Source organism: Trichosurus vulpecula, chromosome 1, assembly GCF_011100635.1.
Source record: "Trichosurus vulpecula isolate mTriVul1 chromosome 1, mTriVul1.pri, whole genome shotgun sequence".
Taxonomy (NCBI): domain Eukaryota; kingdom Metazoa; phylum Chordata; class Mammalia; order Diprotodontia; family Phalangeridae; genus Trichosurus; species Trichosurus vulpecula.
In genome coordinates, this window is record NC_050573.1 from 69,977,526 (window position 1) to 69,995,217 (window position 17,692).

At 37.8% G+C, this 17,692-nt stretch overlaps 1 protein-coding gene across 2 annotated transcripts in view; it reads left to right on the top strand.

The window, feature by feature from the left end:
* The window catches only part of CHAF1A (chromatin assembly factor 1 subunit A), a 55,934-nt gene that overhangs the window by 23,052 nt on the left and 15,190 nt on the right, over positions 1–17,692 (top strand). Inside the window, exons 4-8 of one of the 2 annotated variants that reach the window (XM_036769473.1) lie at positions 11,013–11,069; positions 14,237–14,466; positions 14,853–14,913; positions 16,055–16,123; positions 16,773–16,999. In XM_036769473.1, the coding sequence (XP_036625368.1) occupies positions 11,013–11,069; positions 14,237–14,466; positions 14,853–14,913; positions 16,055–16,123; positions 16,773–16,999 (644 nt within the window). The remainder of the gene's footprint in view (positions 1–11,012; positions 11,070–14,236; positions 14,467–14,852; positions 14,914–16,054; positions 16,124–16,772; positions 17,000–17,692) is intronic. The other variant, XM_036769474.1, reaches the window with a different exon arrangement.

The following is a 17,692-nucleotide window of genomic DNA, read 5'->3' on the forward strand; positions in this document are numbered from 1 at the left end:
CTTTCCTTCTGTATCTTTTCGACAATTCATTATTGGTAGTATGCTTCAGACTACTTATACCTACTATACCTTTTTTTCATTATCTGTTGGGTCACTTCGCATTTTGATGCTTTGGTTTAATAAATTACATATTGATAGTAGGCAATATTTATTTGATGTAAACAATAGTAAATTCATTAATATCTGAACAGTAATGATTTGAAATTTTTGCGACCCAACATGGATCTCTTTTGTTTCAAGGGCACTGGGGTCTGTGCCCAGAAGCAAGGAGCATAAAGAAGTTACCCAGCAAAATAGCATCTTCAGTCCTAGAGATGATAATAATAATGATAATAGTGATAACTCACATTTTCATAGTGCTTTAAGTTTAATAAATGTTATCCACAAGAAGACTGAGGTGGGTGATACAAATATTACTACTGTCATCTTAGGGATAAGGAACCATACTCAGAGGAAATGTAATATGCCTATGGTCAGTTAGCTAGTAAGAGTCAGAACTGGAATTCAAACCCAAGTCTCTCTGGATACCAAGTCATATGTTCTTTCCATTAAATTATGCCTCTCAGAAAAGTAGAGTCATCTCTGCAGCCTTTTCTCAAAGTTGTATAGTGTTTAGATCATCCTTGGTCTCACCTCAATTTTCCAAAGTATCCAATCATCTTAAAATAGATTCTAAGCATAGTTTACAAGTGTTCAGTTTTTTGGTGCCTTTTTCTCACTAGTCATCCCCGCCCCCGCCCCCCTCCCCGCAAGACCGCTACACACATACATGCACACGCACACGCACCCCTACCAATAGGATAAAGAAAAAGTTAAGCAAAACCAGTACACAGAGACTAAATATGATTGTGTATGTAATATTAATTTCTAATAGTCTGTCTTTATTGAAAGGTAGGAACTTGTTTCATCATCTGCCTCTTGGGAACAATATTGGTCATTGCTTCTAATTTGAGATCAGCTGCCTTTTAGTGTCATTTTCCTTTACGTCGTTGTAGCCATTATGCATATTGTTTTCCTGGTTCTTTTTCCCTTTCTTCCCAAGTCTTCCTATGTCCTGATTTCCCTGTCATCAATCCCTATAAATCCACCCTTCTAAACTGATCTACTTCATTGAGGCTACCATTATTATCCCTTTAATTACTTATGTTCAAAACCTTGATGACTTTAATTCCTCATTCTCACTCACCTTGCATACCCCAATCAGTTGAAAAGTCTTGTGATTTTTACCTCTGCAACATGTCTCACGTATGTCTCACATTATTCCCTTCTCTTCACTTGTACAACCACCTCCCTATTTCAGGAACTTATTACCCTTTGCCCGGAGTATTGCCGTAGTCCTCTGGTTGGTCTCCTTGCCCCAAATCTCTTCTCACTCCATTGTATCATCCCCACAGCTAGCAAAGTGGTTTTCTTAAAGCACAGGTCACCGCTGTATTCTAATGATGCTTTGTTTACCTTTAGAATCAAATATACACTTCTGCTTGGCATTTAAGACACTACACAGTCTGGCCTCAGCCTGCATTTCTAGTAATCTTATCCGTTATTGCCTTTCACACATACTGTGGTCTGGCCAAAATAACTGTCTTACTCATGGTAGAGTGTGTGTGTGTGTGTGTGTGTATGTATGTGTGTGTATGTATGTTAAAAAAAACTGTCATTGTACCTTTACTGACTATCCCCCACATCTGGAATATACTCCTTCCTCACCTCCACCTCTAGTTTCCTTCAAGACTCAGCTCAGGCGTTAGCTTCTTCTTGAAGTCCTTCCTGATTCTTCTAGCTGCTAGTGCCTTTCCCTGAAATTACCTTGTTTCTATTTTATATATACCAATATATGTATTTTATCTCCTGGCTAAGTTGTAAATTCCTTCAAATGGCAGGGACTAGATAACTTTTGTTTTTGTATGCCCAGCACTAGTTTAATACATATTTATTTGTGCCAGCAGTGGCATGAATATATGATGAAGTAATTGACACAAAAAGACAAAGACATGGGGCTAGGCAAGTTGTGTAGTCAAGCTATAGATTGATTTTAATGGAGTTATTGACAGTATTTTATACAGGTTAATTGCTGAGTCATCCTGACTTCAAAAAAGAGTACAATAAAGCATTGGTTAAGTTTTTTATCTCCTCGTTCCTGAGAGCGAGACACTATTTTTCCTCAAGGCTAACCAGATTGAAACATTTATGTTCTGTCCTATATAGATAACCGGACTGAAACATTTCTGTCATCTCCCATATAGATAACCAGCTACAAAGGCGGGTTTTCTTTGCCAAGTCTTCTTATCCTAAAACTGGCCTTGCCGTGCATATTCCCATTTTCAATTGACCCTGCCTTGCAGAGGTCTAAGAGGCCTAAACAGGATATAGCTGGCTCCCCACACTTACTAATTGAAATTGATAGACAGTCTTAGAGTTGTTTTAATTTACATTTCATTTATTAATGATCTCAAATTTTTTTCATATGGTTTTGGTGCTTTAAGATTCAACAAGTCATGTCAGAGTCCAATTTCAGGACTCTTTTCATTCTACCACATTGCATTCCTGCTAGTTTCTGCTGATTTCATAATGTTAAACAAATTGAGGGGACTTTTAAGACCAAGATTTCAATAAAATTTACTATATTTTTCCATACAGTTAAGACACTAGTTTCTCCCAAGATTACCTGAGCATTATAACTGTAAGAGCTGAATGCCTTAAGTTTCTCATTCCAGTTCTAATATCACAGAACGTGAAAGGACATTTGGTATGTATCACATTTGGTGGCCAAATGGACAATAGCTCACATTTATAAAACACTTAAATTTATAAAATGCCTTCTTTACAATGACCTTGTGAAGAGGATGGTACAAGTATTGATATTCATATTTTACAAAAGAAGCCTCCCCTACAGCTTTATAGCCTATCACTTATGCTGTTGGATACTAGAGCAGTTTGATTTCCATATTTTATTCAGTATAAATGATATAGCTTCATAAAAATCCAATTCTGATGTGTCGTTATCCTTCTATTAATGTGACATTTGTCCTTTTTGTCATTTTATACCATGCAGTAACAATATTGCATTAAATTCATGTGCCATGATTTGTTTAGTCATTTTTCCATTGAGGGACACCTACTTTGTTTCCCGTTCTTTGCTACAACAAAAAGTGCTGCTATAAATATTTTTGTACATATCGATCCTTTCCATTTGTCTTTGATCTCTTTGGATATTGCCCTGTAGTGGTGTCACTGGGTCAAAGGGTATATATACTTAGTGGATTTTTAAATATAGTTCCAAATTACTTTCTAGAATATGTAGATCAGTTCTCAGTTCTATCGACCGTGTGTTAGTGGCTCTATCCATCCACAGACATTCCAACTCTTGTCATCTTTTATTTTTCTAACATCTTTGCCAATCATATTCTATGGATGAGGTAGAATCTCAGAATTGTTGTAGTTTGCGTTTTTTATTAGTGATTTGGAGAATTTTTTCATGTTGTTGTTGATAGCTTGCATTTCTTTTTTTTGAGAAGTACTAGTTCATATTCTTTGAACATTTATTGGAGAATGCTTCTTGTTTTCCTTCCCTGTCCTAACTTGTTTATGATATGATTTTTTAATATATCTGTTGTGTATGCATTTGGAGTTTCTTGGTGGTGTGTGGTGTGAGATGGTTGGTTTAAACCCTAGTTCTGTCAGATTGCTTTCCGATTTTTACATCAGTTTTTGTTGAATAATGATTTCTTACCGCTGTTTTTGGAATCCTTGGGTTTATTAAATAACAGGTTACTTTTTGAGTTACCTCTGGGTCTTGTGTACCTAACCAGTTTCACTGAGGACCTTTTCTAATGTTTAATCCATACCAAATAGTTTTGTTGATGACTATATTGTAGTATAGTTTGAGATCTTACAGTACATTACAAGGCTCTCTTTTTTTTTTCACTTTTTTCATTTCCTGTGAAATTCTTGACCTTTTGTTCCTTCAGATGACTTGTTATTTTTTCTAGTTCTATATAAAGTAAGTTTTTTGTAGTTTGATTGATATGGCACCAAATCTGTAAATTAGATAATATAGTTATTAATATTTGTATTATTGCATTAGTTAATTAAATCAATTAACATTGATTAATGTATTGACATGGACTAGCCCTGAGTAGTTATTATCTTGCCAATTATTTGTCTTCCTTTATTTTTCTATTGTTTTCTCATAATTGCTGTGTGTGCCTTACTTATTTGGAAAAGAATTTCTTTTTCTGATTCTCCTTCCTGGGTTTTGTTGTTTTATTTTATATTCTACTGCTTTCCTGGTTATTAATTATTGCATTCAGTTTTATAGTTGAATTTCTAAGGTTCTCTAAAAAAAATCATATTATCTTCAAAGAGTTGCAAGCACTTATGAAGCACTTAATATGTACCAAGCGCTGTGCTAAGGATACAAACCCCTAGTAGGGATACAAAGAAAAGCAAAACTCTCCACCAACCCCTCCTCTTCACTATGATTTTGATAGGATCCCTTTTTTCCTGTTCCCTCCCTGACTTTTCCTTCCTCCTTAAATCCCATTCTGTTTGTCCCTATGCCTCTTTTCCCTGTTGAGTTGTACAGAATCATTGAATTAACAGTTAGAAGAGACCTTAGTGTCCATCTAGTCCTACCCATACATGAAAGAAATCCCTAGTATTACATACCCATCAAGTGATCAGCCTTTGCTTGAAGGCTTCCGAGGAGGGGGAACCCACTACCTTTCTAGATAGTTGTATCAGTAAGGCAATAATAACAGTGTAGATGATAATTGTCAAAATGCCTATGTGGTTCTGTATCGCAGAGTATACGAGACTCTTCACATAGAAGGTAGAGGAAGTAAACCATTCATTCAGAAACCAGAGAACCATATCCCACGAGCCAGTTATCCACTGTATCAGAGCAGCAAAACATTCAGTACACAACATCACAACATGAAGCCTCACTGTCCCAAAACCTCTCTGATCCCCTGCTGGGGCCTTCTGCAAACACAAACTCACAGTACAGCTAAGTCAGCCTGTTCAGCTCTAACTATCATCGCTGCTCTCTCTTTCTCTCTCTTTGCATTTCCTGTGACATAACTTTCTTTTCCTGTCAGGAAGCTCCTTCTACGTAAGCAGGTCACATGGCCTATTAATGGGTGGGAAAGATCTTCAAATCTAAATTGCTACTACAATAGCCCATTCCACTTTGAGAAAGTGCTAAATTTTATGAAACTTCCTGACATCGAGCTTAAATTTGTATCTTTGCAACTTCTACCAATTGCTCCTCAGATGGCTCTTCAAGTAGTGAAGAAAAGTGTCTTGTCCCTCTTTAGTCTTCTCTTCTCCAGGTTAAACCTGCCCAATTTCTTCAGATAGTCCTCATATGACATGGACTTGAGGCACTTCATCATACTGGTTGCTCTCCTTTGGATATTCTATATAATTTATCAATATCTTTCTGAACATTGCTCATGGTATTGCTGTCTCCTAATGTACTAATGTATTTAAGTTTATTCACCCAGGCCACAATCATTGGATAGAAGCATAATTTTTTCCTGCTGAAAAAAAAGCTGTTTTCTTTTTGTAATAGCAGTGAACTTAAAAACCTAGTAGATAACCCATCAACTGGAGAATTACTAAACAAATTGTGTTACCCAAAAGTAATAGGATGGTACTTTGCCATAAGAAACAATGCATATCTTGGTAAATGGTGTAAGATATTGGTCTATGCCCAATTTCTGTCATTCTGCTTTCGAGTTTTCCCAACAGTTTTTATCAAATAATAAATTCTTATCCCAAAATCTTAAGTCTTTATACTTGTCAAATACAAGGTTATTATGTTTATTTGCTGCTTTAAATTTTATGTTATTCTATTCCATTGATCTACCTTTAAGGTCAAAATGAATACATGACATGAAATTTGTCCAATCTATATGAATACAAGTCATTCCTCAATTGATAAATGGTCAAAGTATATGAATAGGCAGTTTTTCTCTCCCTACCCCCAGGATTTTCTTATTTATTCATTGATTGATTAATTGATCAAGTGTTATTTTTAGTTTTCAACATTGATTTCCATGAGATTTTGAATTACAGATTTTCTCCCCATTTCAACCCCCCCCTCCCCCGCAATGGCGTAAATTCTGATTGCCCCTTTCCCCAGTCTGCCTTCCCTTCTATCACCCTACTCCCCGCCCCCATCCCCTTTCCCTTTACTTTCTTGTAGGGCAAGGTAGATTTCTATACCCCATTGCCTATATATCTTATTTCCCAGTTGCATGTAAAAACAATGTTTTTTTTTTTAAAGTTTTTAGAACTTTGAGTTCCAAATTCTCTCCCTTCTTCCCTCCCCACCCACTGTCCTTGAGAAGGCAAGCAATTCAACATAGACCACACATGTATCATTATTCAAAACACTTCCATAATAGTTATATTGTAAAAGACTAACTATATTTCCCTCTATCCTGTCTTGTACCCCTTTATTCACTTTTCTTCCTTGACCCTGTCACTTTTCAAAAGTGTTTCCTTCTGACCACCTCCTTCCCCAATCTGTCCTCCCTTCTATCATTCCCTGCCCCCTCTATCCCGTTCTCCCCTACTTTCCTGTAGGGTAAGATACCCAATTGAGTGTGTATATTATTCCCTCCTTATTTCAAATCCTGTAAGAGCAAGATTCACTCATTCCCTTTCACCTGTGGGGTAGGTGATTCTTGGTTTTAATCCTAACTCCTTTGACCTCCAGAATATCATATTCCAAGCCCTTCGATCCCTTAATGTAGAAGCTGCTAGATCTTGTGTTATCCTGATTGTGTTTCCACAATACTCAAACTGTCTCTTTCTGGCTGCTTGCCATATTTTCTCCTTGACCTGAGAACTCTGGAATTTGGCTACAATATTCCTACTTTTCTTTTTGGGATCTTTTTCAAGAGGTGATCAGTGGATTCTTTCCATTTCTATTTTACCCTCTGGTTCTAGAATATCAGGGTAGTTTTCCTTGATAATTTCTTGAAAGATAATATCTAGCCTCTTTTTTTGATCATGGCTTTCAGGTAGTCCAATAATTTTTTAATTATCTCTCCTGGATCTATTCTCCAGGTCAGTGGTTTTTCCAGTGAGATATTTCACATTGTCCATTGTCTTCCATTTTTTCATTCTCTTGGTTCTATTTCATAATTTCTTGATTTCTCATAAAGTCACTAGCTTCCACTTGCTCCATTCTCATTTTTAAGACAGTATTTTCTTCAGTGGTCTTTTGGACCTCCTTTTCCATTTGCCTAATTCTGCCTTTTAAGGCATTCTTCTCCTCATTGGCTTTTTGGACCTCTTTTGCCGTTTGAGTTAGTCTATTTTTTAAGGTGTTATTTTATTCAGTATTTTTTTGGGTCTCCTTTAGCAAGTCGTTGACTTGTTTTTCATGATTTTCTTGCATCACTCTCATTTCTCTTCCCAATTTTTCCTCTACTTCTCTTACTTGATTTTCTAAATCCTTTTTGAGTACTTCCATGGCCTGAGACCAATTTGTATTTTTCTTGGAGGCTTTTGATGTAGGATCTTTGACTTTATTGACTTCTTCTGGCTGTATGTTTTGATCTTCTTTGTCACCAAAGAAAGATTCTATAATCTGAGTCCTTTTACACTGCTTGCTCGTTTTCCCAGCCAATTACTTGACTTTTGAGCTTTTTGTTAGGGTATAATTGCTTTCAGAGTGGAGAGTGCTTTGTCCCAAGCTTTAGGGGTTTTGTACTGCTGTTTTCAGAGTTACTTCTATTCTGAGGTAGTATAGTGCCCCTCTCTTGGCCTGTGCTCTGGTTTGTGAGTGCAGGAACTCCTTTCTGTCGTGTAACCACCAGGAGGACTCCCTCTGCAGCCACCACAAAGCTCTGCCACAGCAGTGCTCCTCCTCCCCCAGGAACTGCCAACCAGGATTCCAACCCAGATCCAAGCAGGGCAAAGCAAGTGAACCTTGCCTCAGCTCCAGCAAAGCTGTCTCTGCACTCCCGCTCTGATCAGCCACTTGATTCCCCCCACTGTGTGGGCCTGGGGCTCTGGAAGCAGCTGCCACACTGCTGCTGTTGCTGCTGCTGCTGGCACCGCCTTCCTGGGGTTGAGACTGTGGCTGAACCATGTACTTTCCTCACCCAGATTCAGCACCACTGACCTGTCCCATTATCTTTGGCGTTCGTGGAATGAGAAGTCTGGTAACTCCCACAGCTCAGTGATTCAGGACCCTGAGGCCTGCTCTGCCCTGTCTACTCCAGCCTGGTCTGTCCTAGTGCAGCCCACGTTAGGCTGCACTCCTCTCCCAGAACGGTGCGATAGACCCTTCCTAGCCACCATCCAGGCCATCTTGGGCTGGAGACTTGTTTCCCCCTGTTTATTTTGCTGGTTCTGTAGCTCTAGAATTTGTTTTGAGTCATTTTTTACTGGTGTTTGGAGGGATTTGGGGGAGAGCTCAAACGAGTCCCTGTTTTCAAGCCACCATCTTGGCTCCATCCCCAACAGGCAGTTTTTCAACGAAGAAATGAAAGCAATTTATACTCATAAGAAAAAATGTTCCAAATCATTATTGATTAGAGAAATGCAAATTCAAACAACCTTGAGATATCATTTTTAGACCTGTCAGATTGACTGAAGTGATAAGGGAAAAGTGACAAATGTTGGAGGGGATGTGGAAAAATCGGGATAATGCCCCGATTTTGTTGTTTGTGGAATTGTGAACTGATCCAACCATTTTGGAGGGCAATCTGGAATTATGCCCCAAGAGTTTTTAAGCTGCCTGTACTCTTTGACTCAGCAATATAAGTACTTGATCGATTTCCAGAGATGATTAGGGAAGAATAAAAAGAACCTTTATATTCTAAAATGCTTATAGCAGCTCTCTTTGTGGTGGAAAAGAACTGGATATTGCAAAGATGCTTATCAGTTGGGGGGTGGCTGAACAAGTTGTAGTATATGATTGTGATATGAGTACTACTGTGCTATAAGAAATGATGAGCTCAGTGATCTTAGAAAAACATGGAAAGACTTGCACAAAATAGTGAAGAACAAAATGAGCAGAACGAAGAAAACATTGTATACAGTAACAGCAATATTGTTTTAAGAACGACTCTGAGTGAAGAAGCTATTTTGACTATTATAAATATTCCATAATTAACTATAACGGACATATGAAGAAAGATGCTATCTGCATCCAGAGAAAGAACTGATAAATAGAAGTATGCATAAAATAATTTTACATATATGTACAGTGTGTTGGTAAGCAAAATGGGCTCCTTAGCACTTAGTTCAACAAGTGCCCTTGAATAGTTTGGCTTTTGTTCCCTTTGAGTAATTCATTGAGCCTTACTAGGTGCTAAGCCCCAGGCCCAAACCCCTATTAGGTGTAAAACCTTAGTGGGTGTAGATTGGCAACTAAGGTGGGGCCCAAGGTGGGGCTAACTCCAGGGAGGGCCTAGTTTACATGTTTGGGAGAGCAGAGGCTTTTAGACCACGTGGGTTTAAGTCCACCTCTTTGTGACGATTCTAGGTCATGTGGGTGAGTCGCATGTGTGACTCATCCCTGATGATGAAAAAGATATAAAAACCAGGGATTGGCTGTCTGTTCTTTGGAGCTCTTTGCCGCAGCAGTGGTGGTGCGTGACTCTGGGCCAGCCCTTGTTCTGAGCTCCTGGGCTGAACCTAGATGTTGGTAACTATGAATTGTATTGGGTCTGTCCGTTGATGTTTGTAATTTGTTTGTATTTTGTTCTGAAGGCCAGGGTGCTGGATTTTTCCCCTGAACTAAGTGAATGATATTTGTATGCTGAATTAAAGTAAGCTTGTCAACCCCTTCACCTTGCTTTCTTTAGTTAAGCAGAGCAAAAGAACCTGTGCTGTTGGCAGCTTTCTGGGTGCTGGCTGTGGGTGGATCTTACACCCCCACAGAAGCTGCTAGCTGGATTGTTGAAACATATACCTATTTGTGTCTAATGGTAGCCATCTCTAGGATGGGAGGCAGGGAGAAAGAAAGGGAAAAAAAGAAATTTACATGAGAATTTTGATGTATATTTGAAAGGAATAGCAAGTAGTGGATAGTAGGTTTGCAATTTCATATGCAATCATCTTTCATTATACTATGTTATGGAAATACTTGTTTTATTTCATAAATTAAAAATAAAATAACTTTTAAAAAGAGACATTGCATATGATAAATACAGAAAAATCTATATTATGTGAACTAATGCAAAATGAAGTGAGTGGAACTAGGAAAACAATGTACAGAATGACTACAACGATAAAAATTCAGCATTATTCTAGACACTATTATAGGCTCTGGGAATACAAATACAAAAAAAAAGAAAGAAACAGTCCCTCCTCTAAATGGCAGAATGTTGAGAAGATACTTTGTAGTCAGTTAAGGAACAAAAACCAGTTTGTTTAATAGAAAAAGCACTAAATTTGTAGCCAGAGCAGGAGTTTTGGAGAGATGGCACTAGTAGCTTAGGAGATCAGGAAAGGCTTCAACTGCAGGTGGTACTTGAACTTCATCTTGAAGAGAAGAACTCTGAGGTGGAGGTGGGGAGCTAGTGCATTCCCGGCATGGGGGATAGATAGGCGTTGCAAAGACTGGGAGTTAGGAGATAAGGCCAGTTTGGCTGGATCACAGAGTGTGGGAGAGGGAGTGATAGTGTCCAATGAGGTTGGAAAGAACAGCAGAAAAAGAAACTGGACACTGTGTAATTATAATGATCAAGCTTGGCCCCAGAAAGAAATGTAGAGATGGAGGACTCTGAATGTGGAATATTGCATATTCTGTTAGGCTCAACGTTTTGGTTAGTTTTGCTGAACTGTTTTTTCATTCTTTTTATATTTTTCTATTTATTTTATTCTTTGTTAAGAAGGATAACTCCCTGATGAGGTATATTTGTGAATTAAGGTAAATGTAAAATCAAAAGATAAATCAAATTTTTAAAAAAATCTTCAAATGAATATTTTTGTGCATATTAGGGTAAAATTCTGTGGTTTAAAAATATTCTCTTTTATTTTAGGTACCTCGGAAGCTCATCAAAAGTTCAAGAGAGAAGGGAAAGATGAGAATACAAAGAGTAAGACATTTTCACTGAAATAGAAAGTTAACCTGCTGTGCTTTTGCATTAAATAGTAAGCAAAGCTCCTTCTTGCACTCCCATTGGCCCAGTTTTTACCTCCTTATATTCTGGTTTTCTAATTTATTTGTACTTCTTGAATCCTGTATCTGTATAAATAACTGGGCTTTTGTGGCTTGTGAGTTGTCGTTGTGCTTTGCTAAATCTTGCATTTTTTGCCAAGTTTTTATTCTCAGTGAGCATGTAGTGTTTTATATTCCTTCTAAAAGTGATAGCCCTTTTTTTTTCATAGAACATGTCATTGTACTGTTGGGCCTACCAGCTTATAAAAATAAAAGTAGGTATATAACTTCCCTAAAACAGCCTTTTACTGATGCTTATCATAGTAAAACTTCATTATAAAGAGCCCTGCTTCAGTTATCCTGTAGGTTATATCTTGTTGCCTGACTACGTGGTGATGGATTGTTCTACATTCTCACTTGCATGGGGGGTCGTAGCTAAGACAGATGTTATCCATGATCCCTGACGCTGTTGTTATGATAGGATCCTGTTGTATTTGCTATTGATGAAAGGTGTCCTTGTATTGTCAATTTCGTGTGTTTTCTATGCCTATCTGAACTGATTTTGATTTTCATGTATCAAGTTTCAGTAAATCTTTTGGGATTTTAGAATTTAGCACACATGAAAAAATTAAACATAAGACTGCTGATATGTATATTGTCAGTAATTTGTAGTATCCAGAAGATAATATGTTTTAAAGCTAGAAGGGATCTTAGAAATAATCTGGTCCAATCCCTTTCTTCTACTAATAACAAAACTGTAGCCTAAAGAAGTTGTGACTTTCCTAAGGTCACACAGGTAACAGGCTAGCCAAAATTTGTACTCAGGTTCTCTGACTACAAAATCTAGGCCTCTTTTACCTCTAACGCACTTCTTTGTTTCCATAGATATCTACAAAGGCTCTTCTCACCAATCTGCTGCTAAATCTAGATTAATTGTTTGCTAAGTGTCCCTGTGTATGTCAGAAACAAAAAAATCGCGTTATTTGGCACATTTGTCTATTACTTCACAGATACACCTGTAGGGAGGTGTCCATTTTGCAAATGCTAGTGGAAGCTATGTCAGAATGAACAGAAGTGTAGCAAGATACAGTCTGAAATATAATATTTAGAACCAAAAGTATAACATGGTCAAATACCTAACTAATACTAATATATCAAGCCCCTAATGCATAATATTTTAACAGTTTTGAAGCATTTTATTTGGTAGGGACTAGGTTTAGCTAGAATTATGCACAATGCCGTGCCCCAAAATAATTTGCAATCACTTTCATTCAGGATGCTTGTTAGCTCACTGTATCAACTTTTATACCAGCTATGTGAAAGAGTGCTAAAAGGTTTCCTGATTTTAGTGATATGATAATAAGGGAAAACATTTAGATACTCTTAGTCACTCAGGTAGTAACTGATATAGGCTGGGCTGGATGCTTGATTTAGAAGCTAGGCACTGCATGACTTTTTTTTGTTTATCCACGTGTATCATAACAGGAGAATGTTCTTGAGTTCTACTGTTTAGAATTTCTGGCAGGAGAGTGAGGTTTTAGGTAGCAGCTGTGGTATGTAGGAGATCGTATGGGTACTTTTTTCAGAAGGTTTTCTATGCTCCAGCCTGTCTCAGTTTAGAGTATTCTTATAATGGGCAACCGAGTGTTTGCTTCCTCTTCAGGTGTTCTGAATCTGGGATCCATGAATTTGTTTTTTAAAAAATATTTTGATAGATATTCAATATAATTGTTTTCCTTTGTAATCTTAAGTCTTTTATTTCATGCAACTTGGAAAGGCATCAATAGGCTTCCCCAGTCTATAGATTGCCAAATTGGGGGCAATCTATGACACAAAAAGGATTAAGAACTCCACTGGTATCAGTTTCTACCTGTTTATTGTTTACATGATTAAAAGCAGTATAGTGTAGTAAAAAACATATTAGGTTTAGAGTTAGAAGACCAGGACTTGAATTCCAGCCATGCCACTCTATGTGATCTTAGGTGAGTCTGTCTAACTTTTCTGGGCGTCTGTTTCCTTATTTGTAAAATGGATGAAAGGATCTCTTCTAAGACAACATCTGTCTCTTTGTTAGCTTATAGACCTACACAACTTTAGTTTCCAATTGAACATGTTTCTGACAACCAAAGTTAAGTGTTAAGAGAAAAAAATTGTTTCTCCTGTTTTATGGATGAGGAAACTAAATTGCAAAATTGTTTATTTACAGTGGCATGACTGGTAGAGTAAGTGGTAGAGTGGTAGAGTAAATCTTCATTTTCTGAGTCCAAATCCAGTATGCTTTCCACTGATACAGAAATAACATAAACACTGTACCTATTTACTGTAGAACTTACTATGCTCTCAGAAACTTGTTTTCTTTTTCCTTTTTTCTTAATTTAGCTGTTAACACTTCACGATCTAAGAAATGTTTGTTAAGATGGTAGTTTTGGTAGTTAGTTTCTTTTTATATATTTTATAACATTTCTGATGTTTTAAAGCATTAAAATAAATCCCAGCAGGGTCCTATCTCTAAGGAAAGTACAGTAAATACTGCTGTCCAGATTGCGGCAAATACCCAGGAAGAGAGACAAGGTTTTCATAAACATTCTCATTGTATTAATAGCTCTTAATTTTCTACCCTTTAGTATGTTTGACACAATAATCCTGTGAGTTGAGTAGTTCATAGATTGTTATACTCATTTTACAGATGAAGAAGTTGAGGCATATAAAGGGGATGTTATTTGTCCATGCATATACCTTGAGTTCTTTAAACCCAAACCGAAGGAGGTAGACTACTTCATGGTACTTCCTTAGTAGGATGGCCTGACCAGGAAAAGTGTTGATGGCCTAATTTTTGAAAGGAGCCCCATTTTACTAATGTATCTTAATTGAAAGAGTGAAAAGCAGAACCATATGCAATATTATTTTAGATCTGCTTTCAAGATAGGAGGAAAATTGATGGTGGTAGTAGAAGCGTTTGTGTCTGTGTGTGGAGATACCAGTGGAAGAGGAGTCTCATTAACTTTTCCTTGCCTCTATTAAAACACATAGGTCCTTTGGGTTTTAACTTCAGAGCTTTTTGTCTGATGTCTGAAACTCACCTGTCAAATTGTCATTTGGCTGTAGAATAAGGAACGTTTGGACAAGCAGCTAAAGTTACAGGCAGAAAAGGAAGAAAAGGAGAAGCTGAAAGAAGAGGCCAAGCGAGCCAAGGAGGAAGCCAAGAAGAAGAAAGAGGAAGAGAAAGAACTGAAGGAGAAGGAAAGGCGAGAGAAGAGGGAGAAAGATGAGAAAGAGAAGGCGGAAAAGCTGCGACTCAAAGAAGAAAAACGGAAGGAGAGACAGGAAGCACTCGAGTAGGTGGTACTCTTCCCTCTGATACTAGACTGACAGGAGCTGACTTCTATATTCTTCGCATTTAAATTCTGTGATGTCTACTATTTGGATATATCCATTACCTTAGGATTAAGAAGGCAAAACTAGATTGATTTTGCTTACAGGCTTTCCTCTTCTTTCCTTTGGGATATAAATTGAGCCTCCATTTGTGAAAAGGCTGAAAAGAAGTCTTATGCTCCATTGGGCTCTGTTTCCCTCCATCAAGCCAAGGCTGTTATCTTTGGCTTCCTGGAAAATGTCTGGCCATTCTGATCACCTTGCTTGTAAAGTACCCTTTACAGGATTACAGTGTTGCCTCAGAAAATTGTGTGTCTATTTAAAAAAAAAATCACTTTTTTTCTCATAGGGCTAAACTTGAAGAGAAAAGAAAGAAGGAAGAGGAGAAACGGTTAAAAGAGGAGGAAAAGGTAAATAATTGTTCTTATTACTCAGGTCTACCTATGCAGCCCTAATTTCTCCACTGACCTCTAATCTCACATCTCCAAATGCCAGTTGGACGTCTTGAACTGGATGTAGACACCATGACCTCAACATGTCCAAAACAGAACTCATTCTCCTTTCCCCAAAATACTTCTCTTTAACTGACTTCTCTATTACAGTTCTCCCATTCAACCAGTCTTATCATCTAGGTGTCATTTTTGGCTCTTCTCTTGTGCTTACATCTCACACTTGGACTATTACAATAGCCTGCTTGGGAGTCTTCCTGCCGCAAGTTTTTCCCCTCTGCAATCCATCCTCCACTCAGCTGCCAGAATGATCTTAAAGCACAGATCTGACTGTGTCACACCTCCCCTCCCCCTCAAAATTGGTTCTCTGTCACCTCCAGGACCAGTCATAAAATTCTCTGTTTGGCATTTGAAGCTCTTCATAACCTCTCTTCCCCACCTCCTCTTGGCCCTTCAAGTATTCTTATACCTTACTCACTCCCATGTACTTGCTATCCAATGATACTGGCCTCTTTGCTTTTCCTCACACACAGTACTCCATCTCCATCTCCATCTTCCAGGGATTTTCTTTGGTCCTCCCCCATCTCTGAAATTCTCTCCCTTCTCATCTCCGCCTCCTGGATTCCTTGGTTTCCTTTAAGTCCCAGCTAAAATCCCACTTCTACAAGGAGCCTTTCCCAGTCCCCCTTAATTTTAGTACATTCTTTTTGTGATTATCTCATTAATCCTGTATGTGCCTTGTTTTTACATAGTTGTTCGCATATCGTCTCCCCCATTAGACTGTGAGCTCCTTGAGATCAGGGATTGTCTTTTACTTTTTGTTGTAACCTTAGTGCTTAACACAGTGCCTGGCACATAGTAGGTGCTTAATAAGTGTTTATTGACTTACCATGTTTTTTCTTAGTCAATAGATGCTAATAGCATAATTATCTTGTTAGGGTCTGTGACACTTCTGTAGGCAATAGAGTCACTAAAATTTTTTGAGCAGGGGAATATGGTCAGACCTGTCCATTAGGAAAATTATTTTGGTACCGGTGTGAATGGTAGAATGGATATAGGGAGACATAGCACCTTATCTTGTTTCATTTTTTATTAACTACAGCGCATTAAAGCGGAGAAGGCAGAAATCACCAGGTTCTTTCAGAAACCAAAGACCCCACAAGCTCCCAAGGTGAGAAACTTGTTGCTTCAGTTTTGGCTTTTTCTTGTTTCATTAGTTTTTTTTTTTTAATATGAATGGTATCTTCTTAAACAACCAGATTTTATTTCATCATTATGTGATCTCTGTCTACAGAGATTTTATTTTTCTGAATTCAGAAGAAATGATCTGTTACTTATTTGTCTATTCAAAGAGGCAAAAATGGCAAGCTTGTCACTTAACGAGTATTTAGAATCTTAAATGATTACTAAATTCACAGAAGATAATTCCTACATTTAGGAGCTCATAGCTGGAAGGACAAAACTAATGTGAAAGAAAAATAAACAGTATGAGACAATATCATTAAGCCATGTAGATGCTTAAATGTTATTGAAGTTCCAAGCATAGAAGCATCATACGTGCCTTTATTTAAATTACCACTAAAATTTGCAGTCAGACTGATGCTGAAAGAATAGTATGGAAGAGTTATACACATTGATAATTGATATTTATGTTTATGTGAAGGGTTTGTTCAAGGGGTGACTTTGTTAGGCTTTAGCATTCATTCCAAGTATCTTGAGCTATAGTCTTTTCTTTTTAAAAATTTTTTTTAAAAAGGTGCTTGATACAATATGATGTGTTTCATCACCTATTTCAATTTTAGATTTATTCTTAATTTTAGACCCTTGCTGGCTCTTGTGGGAAGTTTGCTCCCTTTGAAATTAAAGAGAACATGGTCCTTGCCCCTCTCTGTCGAGTGGTTTTTGATCAAGACCTTTCTGAGCAGTTTGACCAACTTCTTAAGGACCAAAATTCTGAATTGAATTTTCTGAAAGATCTCAAGTTCCGGGAACCTCACAAATCTGGACCCACCTTGCCTTATGCCCCAAGTCCTAACACTATCAACAGGTTAGTATCCAGGGAGATAGTTGTTTTTTTTTTGTTTCTTATTTATGAATTCGGTGTAATGTAGTGCTGAGCTGGGAGTCAGGAACCTGGGGCTCTCATCTACTACTGACAGGTTGTATGGTATTGGGCTAAGTCTTCTCTTCTTGGGTTCAATGTCTGTCTCTGTAAATTCGTGAGTTGGCCTAGAGGCAGTGTAATGAATTAGCAGTGGTCTTAATTTTAATTCTGTGGCCCTGGGCAAGTCATTTTACTTCTTTGATCCTCATTTTTCTCATCTGCAAATTGAGGGTGAAACAATTTTATTATCCGGGGATATATTGCTTAATCTCTAGAGCTCTGCTTCCTTCACTCTAAAATAAGGGGGTGTTAGCTTAGGTAGTCTAGAGAGGCAGGGCATCATAGTGGGTACATACTGTTTTTGGAGTCAGGAATCCTTATGCTCAAATCTCACCTCAGACACTCACAAGCTGTGAAATCTTGGACAAGTCACTTGATCTCTATGGATTTCAGTTTCCTCATCTGTAAATTGAGAACAATGATAGCACCTCCCTCAGTGTTGTGGCAAGTCACTTCATCTTTCTGAGCCTCGGTTTCCTCATCGGGAACCTGCAGGGTTGGACTTAGTGACTTGCCCTTTCCGGTTCTGATTTTTTGTGATTCTATAAAAATACTGCGTGTGTTTGTGGCAGAAAA